The sequence below is a fragment of the Lepus europaeus genome, chromosome 4 (genome assembly GCF_033115175.1).
Source record: "Lepus europaeus isolate LE1 chromosome 4, mLepTim1.pri, whole genome shotgun sequence".
Lineage (NCBI taxonomy): Eukaryota > Metazoa > Chordata > Mammalia > Lagomorpha > Leporidae > Lepus > Lepus europaeus.
The window spans coordinates 165,629,689-165,650,277 of record NC_084830.1 but is presented as its reverse complement, the minus strand read 5'-3'; the positions used below and the strand labels follow the sequence as shown (position 1 = coordinate 165,650,277).

Below are 20,589 nucleotides of genomic sequence, written 5' to 3'. Positions count from 1 at the left end.
GAATCGTACGATGGAGATCCCGCATACACTGGAACACGTGTGTGTAGGTGTGGCTGGGTTTTCTCTTCAGAACAGCACCAGATCTCCAAGCACACACTTCCGGCTCTGGGCGACTTTCGTTTCCCATGACTCCATCTTTAACACCTAATACCCAACAAGCTCATGATGTTGGGAAGAGCACGTGTGTGCGTGTGGTAGAATGTTAGACTCAGAGAATTCCCTATGCACTGTTTCCTGTCCTCTGCATTTGCTGCTGCGTCTTCTTCGCTCCGTCATCCCCTTCTCAGGGATCATTGTCCCAGCCACCTTACTAAACAAAAATTTCCTGAAATGAAAACAGTGAACAGCAGGGTGAAAGGCACAGGTCACTGTAATAATTCCACCGCACCTGGCAAAGCTCCACACAGCCTCAGGGTCTCAGTCTCAAGCCGGCTCTGACAGGAGAGTGGAGTGGTGGCCGGGGCTGACTGGATGCCAGGGTCATCTCCCGGCTGGGCTGGTGGGCAGGCTCCCCTGGGTGACTTGCGCAGATTTAAAGGGGACGCTGGACTCAGGCTTCATAGCCACCCCGCAGCCATCTCCCCTCTCAGAGAAAGCTGCTGACGCCCACTCCTTTGGGCCCTGTCCCCCGCCAGAGTCCCCCAGAGGGCATATCATGCCATTGGCCAAACCCGGATGGACTCAGCAAAGATGAGTTTTCAAATGGGCAATAAATAAATAAATGGGAATAAATAAATGAGGTTTTTCAAATGGGGCAATAAATGCTGCTTCTCTCCCCAAGACCAAAGCACAAGCACAGGGCAGGAGGACTTGTCCCTGCAGTGCCCTGGGGCTGGCGCACACCTCTCAGGAACGTTCAAGCCTGACCAGGTGCGAAAGGCAGATCTGTTCAGCATCAGGGTCCCGGTGCACAGTTCCCTGGGCCTCCCACCCTCCCCAAGTCCCTCTGCAGCCACCATGGACTGGATCTTGTCGGCCTTACTTAGGCACCTTCGCTTGTACACAGCAAAGTGCCCTGCACATCACGTGGATTTCTCACCACTGTCAAGGTTCCCCTCCTGGTGCCGGCGGGACCGAGCCATCTCTCACCCCTGGCATAGTGCAGGTGCTCTGCTAAGCCGGACCACCCACCAGGTGACCAAGCACCATACAGGGTCCCCTGGAAGACCTAGTACTGCACTCTTCAGATCTCGCCCTCCCTACCCCCCACCACGGGAAGCAATGCCTCTCTGTGACGCCACACTACAGGCAATAACTGAATCCTCCAGCAAACAGACCAAGGACTGCAGACTGGGGGTTGCTCAGACATGGCCACCCACTCAGGGGACAGTGTAGCTGAGAGCCTGGGAGCCTGGGGGCGTGCCCAGAGTCACAGGACAATGCCCTTCTGCCCAGGATGCTGGTCGAGCAGTCATCACCCCCATGCCCCTGCTCCATCTCAGATGCATTTGCACCCAAGCCATAGCCAAGACCGGTGCTTGTCTCAGCTCCTGGAGACTGGGGCACTCACAGGATGGATGATTTCAGTTCATTTTTAAATGCTCACATTTTTAGATAAAAATGTAGCTTTTAAATCTTCAAATACAGATAAATCTTTAAACCTGGAATATTAAAGACCTTGAAACCAATGGAAGCAGAAGTGTGGCTGGCAAGCAGAGACACGTGGGTGCCCTCAGGGCAGGGGGTGCAGGTTGAGGGGTCCCCTAAGGCAAAGTGAAACTCACACCATAGATCCTCTTTCCTTGCTTCTGCCTGACGAATCCTAGAGAGTCTTTTCCCCCTACAAAGTCTAACTTTGATGTTTAAAAAAAATGTGTCTCTTCGTGTTGTCTCCCCACACCTTCATATTTAATCTTTTGAGAATAAATCTGGTGCTTGCCCCGGCAGCACAAATTCTAAACTTGTAAAGATACAGAGAATAAATCTGCATGGATAAATGCACTGCTTTGTGAGACACAGCACAGGAGGCGCCGTGCGGCTGCCCTGTGCGTGTCTGTGTCTCTGCATCTGTCGGCACCGGCACACTCCCTGGCCACGAGGGTGATACTCGGACGCTGTTTCTTTACCTGTCAGGCACTTCCTCAAACGCACAGCCAAGTGCCGACGTCTGAGCTGGGCTCCCCAGTGCAGAAGCTACTCACCATCTCATTCCTGCACTGTGGGGCAGCCTCGGAAGTCAGGGCCCTGGAGGTGTCTTCCCCTCCACTCCCACACAGGCACACCTGCACCTGCACCTGCAGGAGGAAACACAGGTGCCTGTCTGGGTTTGGCCTCACCCTCTGCAGGTCTGCGACACTGCCTTTGTGCACAGGGCGGTGCCACCTCCGGGCTGGTGCAGCTCCCTGGGAGAGGGATGCCAGGGGCCAGGGGCTGGTCCAGGCTCACCAGCCTCCCTCAAGTGTGGGGGCTTCTGACCCCTGGGGGCCCTTATCACACTCAGGCCTGCATCTCCTCAGACTCCCTCAACTCCCCAGGGTCTACCCAGAAAATGAGGACCCTGGGATTCTGCCCCTTGACGTAAAAGCGATGCAGTCCCTCAGGTAAGCAAAGCCAGGGAGCTGATGTGTTGTTGTCAACACAGCAGTTCCCTAGGCACCCAGGGGCCAGTGTTCCCAAGAAGGATCATGCCGGTGGAGAGCCCGGGCGAAATCAGCCCCGCCCTACCCAGAGGGGCATTGCGAGTGTTCCCTTCCTCCTTAGAGCTCCGGAAGCAGAGCAACCAGGATTGGACATCTTCCTTTCACCATGACTTTCCTGGACTAAAAGAGCAAGCCCAGTGCACTGGGTGGGGGATGACATCACGGGGCGCGCGTTCATGTGAAGTGAAGTCAGGTGAAGGCGAATGCTCAGGCACCGTGGAGCAGACGTCATCACCGAATCAGAGCAAGGGAGACTCTGCCTGCAGGTGTGTGTGCACATGTACACAGGCAGGTGCATGTTCTACACGCATGCAGGCACCTGGGCTCCATCCTCCTCCCTGAGGAACATTCGAGCAGATTCCCGGGGCACACAGAGCAGGCGGGGTTCACCAGCACCACTCGGAATTTGTCCCCGACTTCTGCTGCCCGATGTGGCTGCTGCACTTCCAGCCACAAACCCCCCCTCCCAGTCCCCTCACTCAGGGCTCTCTCTCAGCACCCTGCGAAACACCTCCACAGAACACTTTCAGATCCATTATTTAATTCTGCACTCCAGACAGTGAGTCATGCATTCATTCAACAAACATGAACTGAGCAAGAACCAGCGTCTGAGGTGCTTGGGAGATGTCACCAGCAGACAGAGATCCCTCCACTGCTGATGCTCACTCTTACTCTTTAGCAACAAAGGCAAAGAATAAATAAATAAATAATAAAGTGCACAAGAGTACCATACACTAGAAGCTGATGCACAATATGGAAAAAGTCTCCATGAGTCCAGTGCCAGGGCTGGAACCCTGAGCCCTGGGTGGGCGGCTGTGTCACCCGCTGGATTCAGCAGGCTTGGCGTGGAGGGAGCAGTCGGGGGACCTCAGCAGGTGGGGGATTCCAAGCAGCAGCCAGAGTTTGGAAAGCCCCACGATGCAAGCGTCTGCTTGGTGTCAACCCAGCCATAAGGCCAGGGGAGTTGGAGCAGAGCGCAGAGGGAGCCGGAGCCAGAGAAGGGATCAGAGTTCACCTGCCTTGGGCCCTCCACTCTCAGTTGAATGGGAGGTCAGGGCAAGGGCACCACCATCCCGGGCACTGGATGGCAGCCCAGGCGCTGCTGCGCTGAGAAGGGTGGGGGAGAGCCTGGTGGCCAGCAGTGGGGCAGTTAGGGAGCTCTGGGCTCTGGGATCTGGGCTCCGGGCTCTGGGCAGGCCCTGAAAGAGGTGCCCGTGGGTTCTGCGGATGGTGGAATCCAGAAGGGAGCCAACAGGCGTGTGGCTTCCACAGGTGACCAGCAGGTGTGCAGCCTCTGCAGGTGGCCATAGGTGCGCGGCCTCCACAGGTGACCAGCAGGACGGTCTCCCTCAGATGAAGAAGTCCAGGATGCTTTCTTCTCCTTAGAGGCAGGCGTGGGGAGATGCAGGGCTCAGTTCCAGACACTTTGAGTTTAAGCTGTGTAGGCTGATGTCAGGAAATAGATATGGATGCACGAGATTTTGTTGATAATGGATCAAAATTCCAGAGAAAATTGCAGAAAGCTCGGAATCGGGTAAAAAAAAATGAAGAGGCGATCACAACAGGAGACCCAAAGGCGCGAGGAGCGAGGCGGTGGCGGCAGCGGTGGCCGGCACCTGCGCACAGCTAAGGAAACTGCGAGGGCGCGGGGACCAAGGTGTGGGTGGCACCTGGGCCCAGGTATGAGGGCCATGAAGGCGCAGGGAGTGGTCCACACCTTGTCTTGGGAGAGCATGGGGGTCAACGTTAGTGTGAAGCCACACGGTAAATACACCACTGCAGTAAGGAGGAGAACGAGGGACAGGCAGAGGCGCAGCGGGGAGGAGAGCGGCGCAGGGAGCAGGCCCCGAAGGTGGCGCCCAGGGGCTGCGGAAGCACCACTGCCAAGCCCCAGGGACCGCAGATGCAGGACGAGAGGGCCGGGAAGCAAGGAGGTGAAGGTGAAGGCGTGAGAGTCTGCCTACACAAAGCCGCCGGCAGGGAGGAAGCCGCGGGACATGTGCGGAGCGCTGCGGGAGCGGGGTCCACTCCGCCCCCGCGCGTTCCTCCCGCGCACAGTTCCGGGGCACTCGGGGGGCTTGCAAGGGACAGTGCCCGCGGCGCGCCCGCCCTCCCCCGAGCCTCAGGCCGCCTCTCCCTCCCCGGCGTCGCCCAGCGGCTGCAGGACCAGCGGCGTGTGGTCGCACACGAAGAAATAGGGTCGCAGCACGCCCGCGAAGAGCTGGCGGAACGAGTAGATGTGCGCGCCGTCCGCGGCGTCGTAGAAGGACACTTCTCCCGCCTCGTAGTCCAGGAACACGCCCACGCGGCGCGGCCGGCGCGAGCGCACGGCAGGCGCTGGCGGCGAGGCCAGCACCAGGTATTCGTCGTCGCGCAGCAGCCACATGGCCCAGACCCCGTGCTCCGGGGACGGCGTGCTCTCCCCGGCCCGCGGCGCGGCGTCTTGGCACACGCCCAGGCCCCACTCGGCGCGCTCGCCGACGGCGACCTCCCAGTAGTGGCGCCCAGACGAGAAGCCCTGCAGGCCCAGCACGCACGGCCACGTGTCGAAGCGCTCGGGGTTGCCTGGGACGCCCCTGGGGCGCGCGCCGTCCTGCACGCTGCGGAGGTCGGCGGTCAGCAGCAGGCTGGGGTGCGCCGTGGCCGGGTCCAGCTTCACGTCGGCTGCGGGGGGCGTGCGGAGGAGTAAAGGGTGGATCAGACCTCGGCAGGGGTCGGGCGGGAAGCGCCCCCCACATCGCCCCAGCCTGGCTCCAGCAGGCAGAGCGCACGCTTGTGCCTTTCTGGCAACTTCGGCGGCCACGATCCCCAGAACCAGGTGTCACCCGGCGCAGAATCGGCCTCGAGGTCCTGTCCTCTGGATGCGCCGGCAGGCGGGGACCCTGCCGCACCGTGCAGAAGCGTTGGAAGCCCCTAAATCCGTAGGAAGTCCTCATGCGTGCTCAGTCTGACTCCTGCCAGACTCGCCAGGCCCTGTTCGTGGCCTGGGGATTTGGTGAGGCTTGTTGCGTGTCCAGAGACAATATACTGGATGTGCTGTGTGGACAGACACGCGCGACCACGGAGGGGCCCGAGACCCCCAGGTGTCGTGAGCTACCAGGGACCCTGAGCTCCACCTGGTCTCACCCAAGACCACCCACCTGGTAGTCTACCTTGTGGCTCAAGAGTTCTGAGAAAATGGGAACTCAGACAAACCAGAAAAGTCTAGCTTATGGCACGTGCACAGTGAGACCCTGTCTGACTTTGGAGCAACCCTAAATCATTGCACAATTCACATGATATCATCAGCATTGTGGTTTTGTGCAGTGGGCATTCCAGGTGCATGCTGGGAAGCCACATGCACAGACAGCAAAGGACTGCAATTCCCAGATGTCAATCAAAACTGCCAGATGGAAAAAATCTTCTATGTTGGTAGATTGGAAGAACCGATACCATCTAAATGCGATTTACAGATCCAGTGCCATCCTAATCAAAATACCAATGAATTAACCCAGATGTCCATCAACTGATGACTGGATAAAGAAAATGTGGTGTATATATACACTATAGGATCCGCTCAGCCATAAAAAGAATGAAACCCTGATTTTCACAACAAGATGGATGCACCTGGAGACCATCATGTTTGGTGAAATAGGCCAGAACCACAGGCAACTGGCACATTTTCCCTGATTTGTGGTAGCTAATATAGAGAGGACACAAAAATTAATGTCTATGAGTGAAATTGACATCTTGGGGTTAGGTTATTGCTCATTCCTGCTGAACAGTGGTCTTCCTGCTTTTACCTGTTGAACTTTTAGTGACACATTCAGCCTGCAACTATAAAGTAAATTGAAAATATGCTATTGCAAAACTTTAGGAAGAATGAAAGAGCAAAAGAGGAAGGAAGGATGGGAGAAGGAGGCAGGGAATTATCTTAGAACTGTATCCATGAACTACATGAAATCTGTTGTCTATATAAATAAAAAACAAATTATTTTTAAAATCTGCCAACCATGAGCCTGGGGGCCACATCTGGACTCTCCAGAGAAATGACAGCATCTCTTGGACCCCACTGAAATGCCTGGGGCAGGGTGAGTGGCTGGACAGCTCAGCTTGGGGGCTGGGTGCTGGAGGAAACAGTGGGGTGCTTTGGGCACTGAGCCCTCAGCCCCTGGGGCTGGCACTGTCTCTGGACGGTGCCAGAATCCAGCTGAACAAGAGTATACCTGCCGAGAGGGCACCACAGAATGGCTATCTGGTGACCAGAGGTGCTGTGTTGCCCGGCCATGTGAGAGCGCAGGCATGCCTTTCCCTCCCTCATTCATAGCCTTCCTTTCCATGGCTACCAGCACAAGAAGGGGGGTGCAGCTCTGTCGACGTGGGTCTTGGGGTCAGAGGCTGTGGCCCAACGCCCCAGGCTCCTGCAGCAAAGCAGCTGCAAGATCTTGAGAGAACGCTTTGCTGCCATGGCCCCTGCAGCCCACCCACACAGAGCAAGCGCAGAAGCCCCAAGCCCTAGGCACAGCTCTGCAGGTATGAGGTGCTACGTACCCCGGAACCTCCTCAGCATGTCTCGCATGCCCGGGATGCGGCACAGCGTCCTCAGCTCCAGGGGGATGGTCTCCAGCTCCGGGCGAGTCACAGCCTCACTTCTGGATGGGGCACAGAACCAACAGTCACAGGTGTGGGAGGGGCCCCGCATGCCTGCTCTGCCGCCCCTCCCATGGAGATGCAAAGTCGACATACCTGCCCAAGGCTCCTCCTACTCCCTAAAAGTGAAAGAGACACAGGGTCAGACCTCTGAGCTGCCCCTCACACCCACTCTGGGCATGCCTGGAGAATGCCTGAGAACTACGGGGAATTTCTCTTGTTTAAGGTAAAACTGTCGGGGACAGTGCATCTGCCTTCATTCAAGCCTCACTCCCTGTGGACCTGCAGACAGAATCAGCCCGCACAACACCTGTCCACTCTACCAGTGTTAGTGTTTCCCTCAATTGATATCCTCTCACTTGGGTATTTTAATAAAGCGTCACATTCTGCATCAATTGCAGGTGGAATTAGGGCGCGATGGATCTAAACCTGAAGAATTTGAGCAATCATTGTAAGTACAGAGGTACAATGGCAGCCTGATGTCTCTGCGGGAACCCCAAATTCCCAGTGCTTGGACACAGATGGCAGAGCTGCTCATATGGGCATCACCTAATTAGATAAAGCAGAAAGGCACTCCCATCTAGCAACATTTTATCTTTGGGGCAGTTGTCAAGTAAGTCACTCCTCTCCGGAAAAAGTCACCCATCAGAATAACTGACTGGTGTAAATTCACCCCCCCGCCCTCAGCACGGGACTGGAAGGACTGCGCCTTGGCTGTGGGGAAAGTGGCAACAGGGAAGGCAGGGAACGGTGAACGGCAAAACAACTGTCTACTGCCGAGAGCACTGCTGAGTGCCTACTGTTTACATGCATGCTCTCCCTGCTGCTTCTCTCATACATGAGTGCCTACTGTTTATGCACACCTTCTCCCTGTGGTTGCTATTACAGATGAGAGCCCACTGTTTACACACACCTTCTCCCTGTGGCTGCTATTACAGATGAGAGCCCACTGTTTACACACACCTTCTCCCTGTGGCTGCTATTACAGATGAGTGCCTTCTGTTTACACACACCTTCTCCCTGTGGCTGCTATTACAGATGAGAGCCCACTGTTTACACACACATTCTCCCTGTGGTTGCTATTACAGATGAGTGCCTTCTGTTTACACACACATTCTCCCTGTGGTTGCTATTACAGATGAGTGCCTTCTGTTTACACACACCTTCTCCCTGTGGCTGCTATTACAGATGAGTGCCTACTGTTTGAGAATATATTCTCTCTCAGATGTCTGTTATTCATTTTAACACTTATTAGGTACTAAGAAATTTTCACTTTAAATAAGATATCTGAGGCATTGTAAGGTAAGATAGTCAATGTCACTGAGAATATTGGGATTTCTGTGTTTATTGCTGTCATTTAGAAATTAATTTATGCCTGACTCCTTATTAATTCATAAGGAAATGAGCTAATAATACATTTGACTTTTACATAGATACTTTGAAGAAGAGAAATTTAAATAGCAATGTTTTGTAAATAAACATGTTGTAGAGCTAATTTATTGAAGCTCCCTCCCTGTCAGAAGCAGGGTTCACTGACTGCTTGCAAGGATTGCACAGATCACTCACGTGACCATGTGTGCGCATGGTGCCCGCGATGTCTGGAGCTGCCTTAAGGAGGGAGACTCCAGGAAATCCATTCAGAATTCTGGGCCAATACTCGGAGGATGCCCAGAAAGTTGCTTTCCCTTTCTGTTTTTTTTTTTTGTTGTTGTTGTTGTTATTTTTATTTACTTATTTATTTCATTTGAAAGGCAGAGAGAGACAGAGACAGCAGACAGACAGACACTCTCATGCACTGGTTCACTCCTGGAATGCCCACAATCACCGGAACCAGGCCAGGCCAAGGCCAAGAGCCTGGAACTCCATCTTTGTCTCCTCATGGGTGACAGGCACCCAAGTACTTGAGTCAGCACCTGCTGCTTGATGGCAGGAAGCCGGAACTGGAAGCAGAATTGGGACTTGAACCCAAGCAACCTGATATGGGATGAGGGCATCTTCACTTTGCTGGCTGAATTTCTCCTGCAGATTCCACAGAGACAACACCCACAACAGCAGCCGGGTCTTTCCCCACGCTCTCAAGGGGAACTCAAAGCGAACAGCTCTGTGCCCTGTGCCTGGGCCCTATGCCCTCTGGCTCATGCCCTGTGCCCTGTGCCCTGTGATGCCTCTATCTGCTCTCCATTCCCAAGCAGACAGAGACTCACACGGGAGTCCTGGGATGGGCACAGGGCGCCAGCTAAGGCATCAGCACCAGACCTACAGTTTTAACGTGGGGTTTCCCGCTGCACAGTGTGTTACACAGTGTAACACACCCATCATCCTTTGGGTCCCCAGAGACTTCCAGACTGGACACTGGACATCGCTGAAAACCAGCACAGGCACCACTCACACAGGGCTTCTCATTGCAGCTGGCCTTCTGTGTGTTCCTAAATCACTACATGGACTTCAGCTGTTTAAATATTTAGGCTCTGCCTTCCCCATGCACAACCCGGTTCTCCAGGGTCCCTCGGACTCTGACGCTGGTGTCTAGGGTGAGGACGTCTCCTCAGTGGGTAATGCCAGCACTGCCTGTGACGTCCCTGAGCCTGCCCGCACCCCAGGGCCTGGCCTCACCTCCAGCAGGTCAAGGTCCGGGCGCCGGCTCCGCTCCTCCAGCTCCTCGGCCAGCTCCCTCAGGGCCTTGTTGTGCTGGGCCAGCCGGCTTTTGCTGTCCCGCAGCTTCTGCAGCGTGCCTCGCTCCTCCTCCTCCAGCCGCCGCAGCTGCAGCTGCTCCTCCATGGCCAAGTAGCCCCGATGCTTCTCAAACTCCAGCCGGAAGCGCTGCCTCTGCATCTCCACCTTCTCCTGGAGCCGCACAGGGGATGGCATCGTCACCACCTGGGGCAGAGTGGCCTGGCTCCCGCCTCCTGCACCCACTGAGCTCTGTAATTCCGTGCACTGTCTACCCTACACCATCCACAGGGGAGTGTCTGGAAAAACCATTGGATTTTGGTTCCAATGTTGCCCCAGGCTTGGAAGGGAGGCACTTTTACATCCCAGTGCCAACATCATATAAGATGACATCCAAGAGTAGTGTGGGACCATAGCTCAGGGTCAACTGAGCTGTGACAACAGCGGCCAGCACACCATGGCTGCACTGTAGAAGATATTGCTTCCCCTGAGATGAGCCATGGGAACAACACAGACAACTGAAACGCAGGGATTAGAGAGACCCCCACAGGCGAGGGCAGACAGGGAAGGCTAGAGGCTAACAAACACAGTCACCATGAACCCAACCTGAGGTCATTGTTCTCTGCACAGCCAGGACAGACTGCAGGTTCCTGACCACTAGCTCTGTTGGGGACCTGCACAGAAATAATCCCAGTTCTACCCTACTCCCACACCCAAAAGTGTTGAGTGGATCTAAGGAACGTACATTGCTGTGGGGTTATTATATCTAAATGTTATTCTTGTGAGGTTGTTTTGTGGGAAATAAGCTTTTTTTTAAGATTTATTTCTTTGAGAGATAGAGTTACAGACAGAGAGGGGAGAGACAGAGAGAGAAAGAGAGAGAAAGAGAGAGAGAGAGAGAGAGAGGTCTTCCATCTGCTAGTTCACTCCCCAAATGGCTTCAATGGCTGGAGCTGGGCCATTCTGAAGCCAAGAGCCAGGAGCTTCTTCCAGGTCTCCCATGCAGGTGCAGGGGCCCAAGCACTTGGGCCATCTTCTGCTGCTTTCTCAGGCTACAGCAGAGAGCTGGATCAGGAGAGGAGCAGCAGCTAGGACATGAATGGGTGTTCATATGGAATGCCAGAGCCACAGGCCGAGGCTTAGCCTACTGCACCACAGCGCCGGGCCCAGGGAATCAGCTTTGAAAGAGTACGAGACGCAATTCACCCTCTCACAGCAGGGCTAACAGGGATTCCCTGCCCCAATTTTCACATTATGACTTCTCAGTTTGATAAAAAGATAAAACCAGTATCTTTTTTATAACCCCAATAACGGTTCACTCCAAGTTCACGAGACTCAAATCCTTGCTCCGATTTTCCATCCCTACCTCTTTCTACCACTTTGTAAGTCACTAGATTCATGCAGTCCCAGTCTCTTTCCAAAACCAACCAACTCTGGATTCTGTAATCGGATTTCTGTGCTGAACAACTCACGTGAATATGAGCGATGCTCCTGCATGTTGGAGCTGTGCTGTCGGTGCATGGGGCACCTAACAGCCATGGGACAAGAGCGCCGTTATAGCCGGAGCCAGAGGGATGGTGCTGGGAGAAGGAATTTGGCTACAATTCATGGTCTGTTCACACCATCCTAAGCTCTACAATTATATCTTCAAGGATAGAAAGATTAGGTGTTTTTGTAGAATTTGGAGTTCACATGTATCAGTCCTGTCTTTGTTGCATTTGTCTCCCTGGGTACATTACTGATGCAACGATCACACGAGTTCACTTGTCTTTGAAAGGGACCTTAGGATCATCTCTATGTTAGAATGATACCTGGAGGGTTTAAAATAATACAGGACTCCAGGTCTTAGATACAGGGGTTCTGAGTTCTTAAATCTACAGTCAGGCTGGGATTGAACATAGCTGACTTGGATCACTAGGTAAAAGTAACAAAAATTGCTGATTAATTTCTACTCTTATCTACAATTTACAGAGCAGTAGGAACATATAAGACCCCAGAGGAACATTTTTACAATAAAATGGTCCTTATGGAATTACCTAAGGATAGAGTGTGAGGCTAAATTTTCTAGTAAAACAACAAAGAAAGAATTATAAAAATAAAGAGAATGGTCAGAGAAAAGGTTGTTGGGAGAAGGAGAAAGAATAGCAACATTCTATAACACATACCCTGGCTGCCATATAATATAACACATTACGTATACAATACACACTGAGTTTATAGATATTATAAAACACATTGCATATATAATATCCAGGTAGAGTTTATATATTATATAACATTGTGTATGTGATACATGCATAGTTTATATACCCATGGCACATTGTACATAAAATACACACATTGAGTATATAGATATTATATAATACATTGCATATATAACATACATGTGGAGTTTAAATATGCATAGTTTGTATGTGATGCATGCATAGCTTGTGTACATATGGCATATTGCATAGTTTATAGATGTCACATAGCACATGGTTTCTACGCAGTTTCTCAGTTTTGCTGCTACTGACATCTCGATCAGACCACTCTGGAGTGAGCTGCAGGGACCATCCTGTGCCTCATGGGGCGTTAGCTGCATCCCTGGCTCTGCCCACCCGTGAGATGCCATCCCCTCCAGTGTGACAGCCAAATATACCTCTGCATTTTGCAACACGTCTGTTGGGGAGAATATGAAATCTTCCCGGGTTGGAAACCACCACGTATGTGTGCGTGTGTGCGTGTGTGTGTGTGTAAATGAACTAAGTGAAAGGAAATCGGGTTGGAGAGGTGCCTGGAGGGATGGCTGAACGAGGCTGCAGGTTCTCAGGACGACCCTGTTCGTAAGGCAGGTGTTACTGGCTGCACTCCATGTGTGCAAAGTCGTGAGGTTGTCTTTATGTCAATGCCCTGACAGAAACATTCGTAACGAGGAGTGGCAGCAGGAAGCTTAGCCCTAGGTGGAAGGGTGCAGCTGTGGGCATGCAGCAGGGTGAAGATGGCAACACTCTTGTTTATAGTGAGGACTGGCAGTGTCGATAGAAGTGACAACAAGGGACGCCGTGACTTATGGGCCCTAGAGGACTCAGGATGGCACTGAGATGTTTGTCCCCAGCAGCAGGAATATGGAAAGAGGCCGGAGTGGGAGGGACAGTGGCCAAGTGACCTGCAGACTAACTGCACCCTTCAGTGAGAGCCCCTGAAGCCCATGGTCAGCCAGGGTCCTGGTGTACACAGCCGCCTACCTTCCAGATGACCGTCTTCTTCCCCACATTGGCCTCCTGCACCAAGGCTTCCTCCAGCTCTTTCCGCACATGCTCCAGAGCCCTCTGGAGCTTCACCTGTTCAGGAAGAGTTTCCAGAACCATTACTGGTGCCCTGGGTACCCGACGTCCCCCCAGAGCCTGGGGCAGCGCAGAGCCCAGCTACAGCAGAGCCCACACAAACACTCTCTTGGTTAATGTCTAAATGAGCATGGTGCAGTTTAACACCAGACACAGCCAGAGTCATCTACAATCGTGTTCATTGCATCAATCTTCACAGGAGTAAAACTGATTTTAAAACACTGAAAGTCAGATAGAGAAAAATATTTTAGATTAGCCAGACAGAATAAAGCTAATATGGTAACTAACAGAGCACCTAAAAGGTAATCCTTAGCAGTGAAATTGACACTTTGAGAAGTGATGACTTTGATTAGCTCTTGTCTCGACTGTTGAGGAAGTTTTTTTTTTCTTTTCATACTATTTGTTGAACTATTTTCTTAGTGTAAGGTTAATCTGATGAGTATAAAGTTAACTGAAAATAGATCTGTGTAAAAAATAATAATAGGACTAGGAGAGGAAGGAGGAAGAAGGGTGGGAGGGAGGGCAGGGTGGGGAGAATCACTATGTTCCTAAATTTGTATATACGAAATGCTTGAAGCTGGTATACCTGAAATAAAAGGTTTCTAGGATTAAAAAAAAAAGTAAGGTATTGAAGTATATTTAATAAGAAATACAACACAATGATAGATAAACATGTTTTAATATTTATCTAATTTTCATTTTTTATTTGCAAAGCAGAAAACCAAAGAGGAGGAGACACACAAATGCACAGAGAGAACTTCCACCCACTGGTTCACTCCCCAAACACCCACAACAGCCAGAGACAGGCCAAAGTCTGCAGCGGGGGACTCAATCCAGGTCCCCCACTTGGATGCAAGGATGCCAGTACTGCAGCCATCACTACTGCTCCCCACCCCGTGCCATTCCCAGGAAGCTGGGTTGGAAGCAAACATCCCAAAAAGTTAAACTGCTGGGCCAAACACCGACTCCATTACATCTCACGAGTCTAAAGCAGCTACAACAAAAGCTCTGACCACAAAGTGCAAGTCCTACACGAAGGGCAATGCTGCAGAGCACACCGGTGGGGTGGCATCTGGGGAGGTGCAGGCACCGCATTTGCCAAGGTGCAGTTGAAGCCTGCAGGTGGGAGAAGCAGTCTCTGACCCACACTGCCCCAGAAGCAGAGAGGTGAGAGCAAGAGCGGCGCCCCGTGGACAACAGTGAGGACGCAAATTTCGCTGGAGGCCAAGGCTGGGTACTCCAAAGGCCCCCAGAAGCATGACTTAGCACCTGCTGCCGGGGTTAGCACTACACTCCTATTTTATTTAAAAAATAAATAAATAAATAACGCAGAGAACAGCTTTAGAAAGACCTCTAGCCTCGCTCCAAATGGGAGAAAGGAGGGATGGCATCTATCTGGAAGGTGCTGGACTCTCGTAGATGGCAACATAAATGAAGGAGGAAAAGCAGAAGGTTTGCAGAGGGAAGGTGAGGGGAAGGAGCCCAGGCCCTGGGCTAAGGAACTAAGTAACTAAGGAAGTTCCTGCGCAGTGGAGTGTGATGGCCCAGTGGTTAGCACCCGGGGGAAAGGAGACAGCCCCTGGATTCAGGTGCAGCCCCGAGAGTGGGTTCAGAGCTGGTGCAGCAATGTGCCCACCAGGAGGCTCAGACCGCAGTCTGGCTCTGCTGGGCTGGGCAGCCCAGCGTGTGCTCTGCCATGACCTGTCGAGCCCGAGCCACTCCCGACGATGCCACAATGGTGGCTGCATCAGTCACGCCCACAGAGCACACAAAGCCATGCAAGGTGCTGCCCACCTGAGACTCCCAGTGAGAGCTCGCCGCAGATGCCCCATGGAATCAAGACCCCGCAGGGCATTCGGCCTCCTCCGGGCCGTGGGCACCCGCAGGACACCCCGTGAGTGACGTCAAAGGGCTGGGAGGGCCTAGGAATAGCGGCCAGTCCTAAGCAGGCGTCCCCAGACGACCAGAGCCTGGACTCACCCAGCACAAGCAGAGCAGACCCCAGGACCCTGGAGCGGTGAGGGTCACTCCGACGGGAGCCTCTCTGGCCTCACCTCGCAGGGCCCAGGAGCCTTTCCTGTAGCTCCCAGGAGCTCCAGCTGGAGGCATCCGAGAGCCCCACCCGGAGCCTCACCTGGTAGCGCGCGGCCGCCTCCGGCAGCGGCGCGGTGCGGTGGCCCCGGTGCTCGGCGGCCGTGCACACCCAGCACAGCGCCAGGAGCTCCTCCTCGCAGAAGCGGCTCAGTGGTTCCCGGTGCCGCGCGCAGCGCCGCGCCCCCGTCGGAACCGCCGCCAGCCCCAGCCGCCGCACGCTGTCCACCAGGCCGGCCAGCTGCCGGTTGGGCCGGAGGCTAGTGGGCCGGAAGGGGCCGCGGCACTGCGGGCAGGCGTAGACGCCGCCGCGCGAGCTCTCTGCCTTCTCGCACAGCTCAGAGATGCAGGCGCGGCAGAAGCTGTGGCCGCAGTCCACGCTGACCGGCTCCTGCAGGAAGTCTAGGCACACGGGGCAGCGGGCCTCGTCGCGCAGCCGGTCTGCGGGCGCCCCCGAGGCCATGCCGCGCACCCAGGCTCCGCGCCCCGTCTCACTGGGCCACCCCGACCTTCTTAGATGCCCAGTCAGTCTCCGCCCAACGGGTTTATCTGCTGCCCTGGGCTGGACTCCAACTGAGCCACTCCCGGTGAAAGCCGGCCAGTCTGCCACCCAGAAAGACAGGGACAAAGTGACATCCCTGGGAGCCTCACCTCTGGGGACCTGGTGCTTTTAAGAGTAGCCCCAAGCTGCACCTGCACCCCACACCCTCACCTGGGTGTTGTGCTGCACCTGCACCCCTCACTCACTTCTGTGACTGGCTGTGAGCATGCTAACAGCAGGTGTGCAGCCCAGCAACAAGTCTAAACAGATGACCATTGTCCAGCCCAGTTCAGTGAGGGTCTGGTAAGAGATGCACCAGGGTGTGCAAAGCAAATCTCGGAGGGGGCACAGATGTGGGCTGAGCTATTTCTTAGCAGGAATGCTTCAGAAGAGCCCACCAACGCTACCCCTGTGGATCAGGAGCAGGAGGCTGGACAGCGAGGGCGGCATCCAGGAGGGAGGCACAGTCAGGGAGCGCGCCCAAGGAGCAGACATGCCCCAGGTATGACTGTCAGGGGGACTGAGCGCAACTGCGGTGTGCGTGAGTTTGAAGCCATGGGTAGGGCAAGAGCCTGCAGGCCTCCGCCATTCCTCAGCACATGGCCGTGCTTCTCTGTGGCTGCGAAGAGGTTCAGACGGCACAGAGTGAGGGAATGCAGGACCCTGTCCTCAAGGAGCCATGTGAGCCGCTGGGAGAGACTGGCACAGAATGTGACAGACACGCACCACGGTCCTGGCCAGTCCTGCAGGAAAAAAACAGACTCGGGAGGCGGCGCAGGGACCAGGGCAGCCCCTGAGGGTCTCCAAGCTGACCTGTGAGAGTGAATATCAGCTGAAAAGGAGGAAGAGACCCCCTCCGAGGCTGCAGGGGAGGGCAGCCGGCCCCTGAATGACTCAGCGGTTCCTGGGCAAGCGGAGGACTCAGGGCCTGGTGCATGGCAACAGATAAAGCTGGGGCAGGCGGGTCCATGACTCAGGCCCTGGCAGCTCCTGGGAAGTCTAGGGTTTATAGTAAGAACAAAGTCTTGGCCTGGAGCTCTGCGGGGAGCAGGGTCTGAGGGATTTTGAGGCCATCTGTCTGAAGGGTTAGATGGGTCATTAAAATGGATGGACTCTGAGGACAAACACAGGTAAGCAAAGCCTCGGAGAAGACAGCAAAAGGGCAGAGGACTTCAAAGAAGGAGAGCAGGCCCTGGTTGCAGACTGCAGGCCGTGCCACCCGCCAGTAGGCTTGAAGCAGCTGTGCCAGCTCTCAGACAGCAAGGATACCCAGGCTGCCACTCTTACACGGAGCTCAGGGCGCTGAGTGAGCTGGCTGACACAGTACCAGGCTGCCACTCTTACACAGAGCTCAGGGCGCTGAGTGAGCTGGCTGACACGGTACCAGGCTGCCACTCTTACACAGAGCTCAGGGCGCTGAGTGAGCTGGCTGACACGGTACCAGGCTGCCACTCTTACACAGAGCTCAGGGCGCTGAGTGAGCTGGCTGACACAGTACCAGGCTGCCACTCTTACACGGAGCTCAGGGCGCTGAGTGAGCTGGCTGACACAGTACCAGGCTGCCACTCTTACACGGAGCTCAGGGCGCTGAGTGAGCTGGCTGACACAGTACCAGGCTGCCACTCTTACACGGAGCTCAGGGCGCTGAGTGAGCTGGCTGACACGGCACCAGGCTGCCACTCTTACACGGAGCTCAGGGCGCTGAGTGAGCTGGCTGACACGGTACCAGGCTGCCACTCTTACACGGAGCTCAGGGTGCTGAGTGAGCTGGCTGACACGGTACAGTTAACAGAGGTCCTGGCACCTGGCGTATGCATTTCGGTGAAGAAGGAAGAAAGGAAATGACAAAACAAGTGGAGGAGGGCTAGCTGCATTAGGACAGGGAGGGTTCTACTTGAAGACTTAACTGTTTTGCTTGAAAGGCAGCAAGGGAGGGAGGGAGGGAGGGAGCAAGAGCTCTTCCATCCACTGCTCCATTCCACTGATGCCTGCAGTGGCCAGGGCAGGGCCAGGCTGAAGCCAGGAGTCGGGAGTTCCATCCTGGTCTACCATGTGGGTGCAGGGACCCAAGCACTTTGGCCATCATCCACTGCCACGAGGGTATTAGTGGGAAGCTGGGTCGGAAGCCCAAGTGGGACTGGATCCCAGGTACTCCTGCATGGGATACAGCAGCCTAACCACTGTGGCACAATACTCACCCCAGGTGTTTTTAATTTTGTTCACTGCTGTGTCTCCGTACCTATAGGGAGCACCTGGCACACAGGCACCCTGAGCAAATACCAGTGGGAGGGACCAGGGCAAAAGAGAATGGAGAGGACCGGCTAGCTTATCATAGAAGTCTCCCACAGGTGGCTTGAGGGGCCCAACGTGAAGTCTGTAGCTGGCATATTTCACATGTTCTGCATTCCATGTTCACACACTAATGTACGACCTCCATGTTCACACCTGTACATGACCTCACTCCATGTTCACATGCTCATATATGATGCCTCATTCCATGTTTACACTCATAAATGATCTCCATGTTCACACCTGTACATGACCTCAGTCCATGTTTACATGCTCATATGTGATGTCTTGTTCCATGTTTACACTCATCAATGATCTCCATGTTTACATGTTCCTGTGTGATATCTCATTCTATGTTTACACACTCTACATGATTTCACTCTGTGTTGGGAACATGACCCATGGCTGCTTCCCTGGGTGGGAAAAGTTCATGGATAAGGTGGGAGACAGCTGGGCAAGCTTGGATGGGAGGGGCTGGGGTCAGGCCTGTGGGATTGGGAGGAATTTAGTCCTGGATGTCCATGTGTAAGGCTCTGGCTCCTGCAGAGGTGTGGGTGCTCCGGGCACTGCCACTGCTGCTTTTTGGTTTCTCCAGCCTGGCTTCCACCTTCTGTGCCCCCAGGCTGCTTGGCAGGGGGTTCTCAGCTCTGGGGTCTCTCTGTGCACAGGTAGCCCAGTCCTAAAACGCGTGGGCTTAGAGAATGTGATCAGAGCCAGCTTCAAGGCCTGGATGCCTAATGAGAGGGTATGAGTAAGGCGTCACAGCCATGTGTGACACCCTCTCTCCCTCGTCCCTTCCCTGACTCCAACTTTTACAAACACAGCCTCCCAAAGAGTTTAGCTAAACCCCCTACATACACATGCCATCCTTCTTGTCTGGGGGTCCCCTCTGTTTGTGCCTTCTCCGATTATTGTTCCTCGTTGCTGTTCTTTTTCTTTCTTTCTTTCTTTTTTTTTTTTTTTGACAGGCAGAGTAGACAGTGAGAGAGAGACAGAGAGAAAGGTCTTCCTTTGCCATTGGTTCAACCTCCAATGGCTGCCGCGGCCGGCGCGCTGCAGCCAGCACATCGCGCTGATCCGAAGCCGGGAGCCAGGTGCTTCTCCTGGTCTCCCATGGGGTGCAGGGCCCAAGCACTTGGGCCATCCTCCACTGCACTCCCAGGCCGCAGCAGAGAGCTGGCCTGGAAGAGGGGCAACCGGGACAGAATCCGGAGCCCTGACCGGGACTGGAACCCGGTGTGCCAGCGCCGCAAGACAGAGGATTAGCCTATTGAGCTGCAGCGCTGGCTTGTTCTTAAGTTTATGTATAAGAAAAGAAAACAACAAAGAGAAAGATGGAGGAGGGGGGAGAGAGAGGGAGAGAGAGAGAGATCATCCATCTACTAGTTCACTCTCCAAATGCTCCCAACAGCCAGGGCTGGGCCAGGCCAACACCCGGAACCAGGAGCCCCACCGTGGTCTCCCACATGGGTGGCAGGGGTTTTGCCTTCTTCTGGACTTTCAGAACATGGCTGTCTTGGACCTGTGTCTCCCGGTGTAGCAGCTCCTTAGGTAGACCCCAGTAAGAGCCCCCACACACACACTTCAGCGTGTGGCCGTGGACCTGCAGCATGCAGGCCAAAAACAGTAGCACCCCATGGACTTTGTTGCTCCTCAGGCAGATAGGCCTGCAAGTTAGTGCAGTCGCTTCTGTCTGTGAAATTAGAATAGACTTAGATTTCAGGAAGCACTTCGGCACCTGCCTCTCTAAGACATCACTTCCCTGGTCAACACAGCACAGCCACAGCTCCAGAGGGGCGTGGAGCCTCAGTTCCAGAATGTTCTTCCTTTTCCTAGACCAAAATACATTTTCCTGAAGCCTCCACCTTTTAACTTTAGGATGAAACTGCAGTCATAATTCCTCCCTGAAAACCACTTCTCTCCTCTCTCAAGTTGTCTTGTCTGCAATGGAGGCGGCACCCCCAGCCTCCATCACACTCTCCCGGCACGACCCTGAAAGCCACGATGCTGTCCGTGGACTGCACACTGATGACCTGGGAGCTCATAGAGCATGGACCCAGACCCCTCATGGAGCATGGATCCAGACCCCGAGGCAGGAGCTCCAGACAGTCTGCAGGCCCCATGCTCACAGGCTGAGCACCAGATGGACTGCCTTTCATTATGTTGAGAGCAGGCACCTTTCACTGTGGCTAGAGATGAAACGATGTGTTTGCAAACTAAAGTTGCTTTAAAGAGCTCCTGGGAACAGAATGAGCCTATTCTGGTGCAAGTATTTTTGAAATCCATGCTTAGCTTCTTCCTCAAAGACCCCATGTATGGCCCCGACAGCCAGCTGTTCTGGCTGGGACTGGTGGTGCTGTGGTACTTTGAGCTGGTGGCCTTGAGCCAATCACTATCTTTCTGG

At 54.1% G+C, this 20,589-nt stretch overlaps 1 protein-coding gene across 1 annotated transcript; it reads right to left on the bottom strand.

Moving 5' to 3' along the window:
- Nucleotides 1–4,761: 4,761 nt before the first annotated feature.
- Nucleotides 4,762–15,818, bottom strand: TRIM58 (tripartite motif containing 58). The gene is made up of 6 exons (XM_062190006.1): nucleotides 15,399–15,818; nucleotides 13,166–13,261; nucleotides 9,882–10,112; nucleotides 7,365–7,387; nucleotides 7,170–7,270; nucleotides 4,762–5,303 (listed from the first exon to the last, which is right to left on the bottom strand). The coding sequence occupies exons 1-6, from the start codon at nucleotides 15,816–15,818 to the stop codon at nucleotides 4,762–4,764; spliced, it is 1,413 nt and encodes a 470-aa protein (XP_062045990.1).
- Nucleotides 15,819–20,589: the final 4,771 nt, after the last annotated feature.

Excerpts from the sequence above, each read along its gene's own strand:
- TRIM58 (XM_062190006.1), bottom strand. The coding sequence starts at position 15,818 with ATGGCCTCGGGGGCGCCCGCAGACCGGCTGCGCGACGAGGCCCGCTGC. Across the intron at positions 13,262-15,398 it reads AGGCGGCCGCGCGCTACCAG|GTGAAGCTCCAGAGGGCTCT; the intron begins GTGAGGCTCCGG and ends CTTCCTGAACAG. Across the intron at positions 7,388-9,881 it reads CGGACCTTGACCTGCTGGAG|GGAGTAGGAGGAGCCTTGGG; the intron begins GTGAGGCCAGGC and ends TTTCACTTTTAG.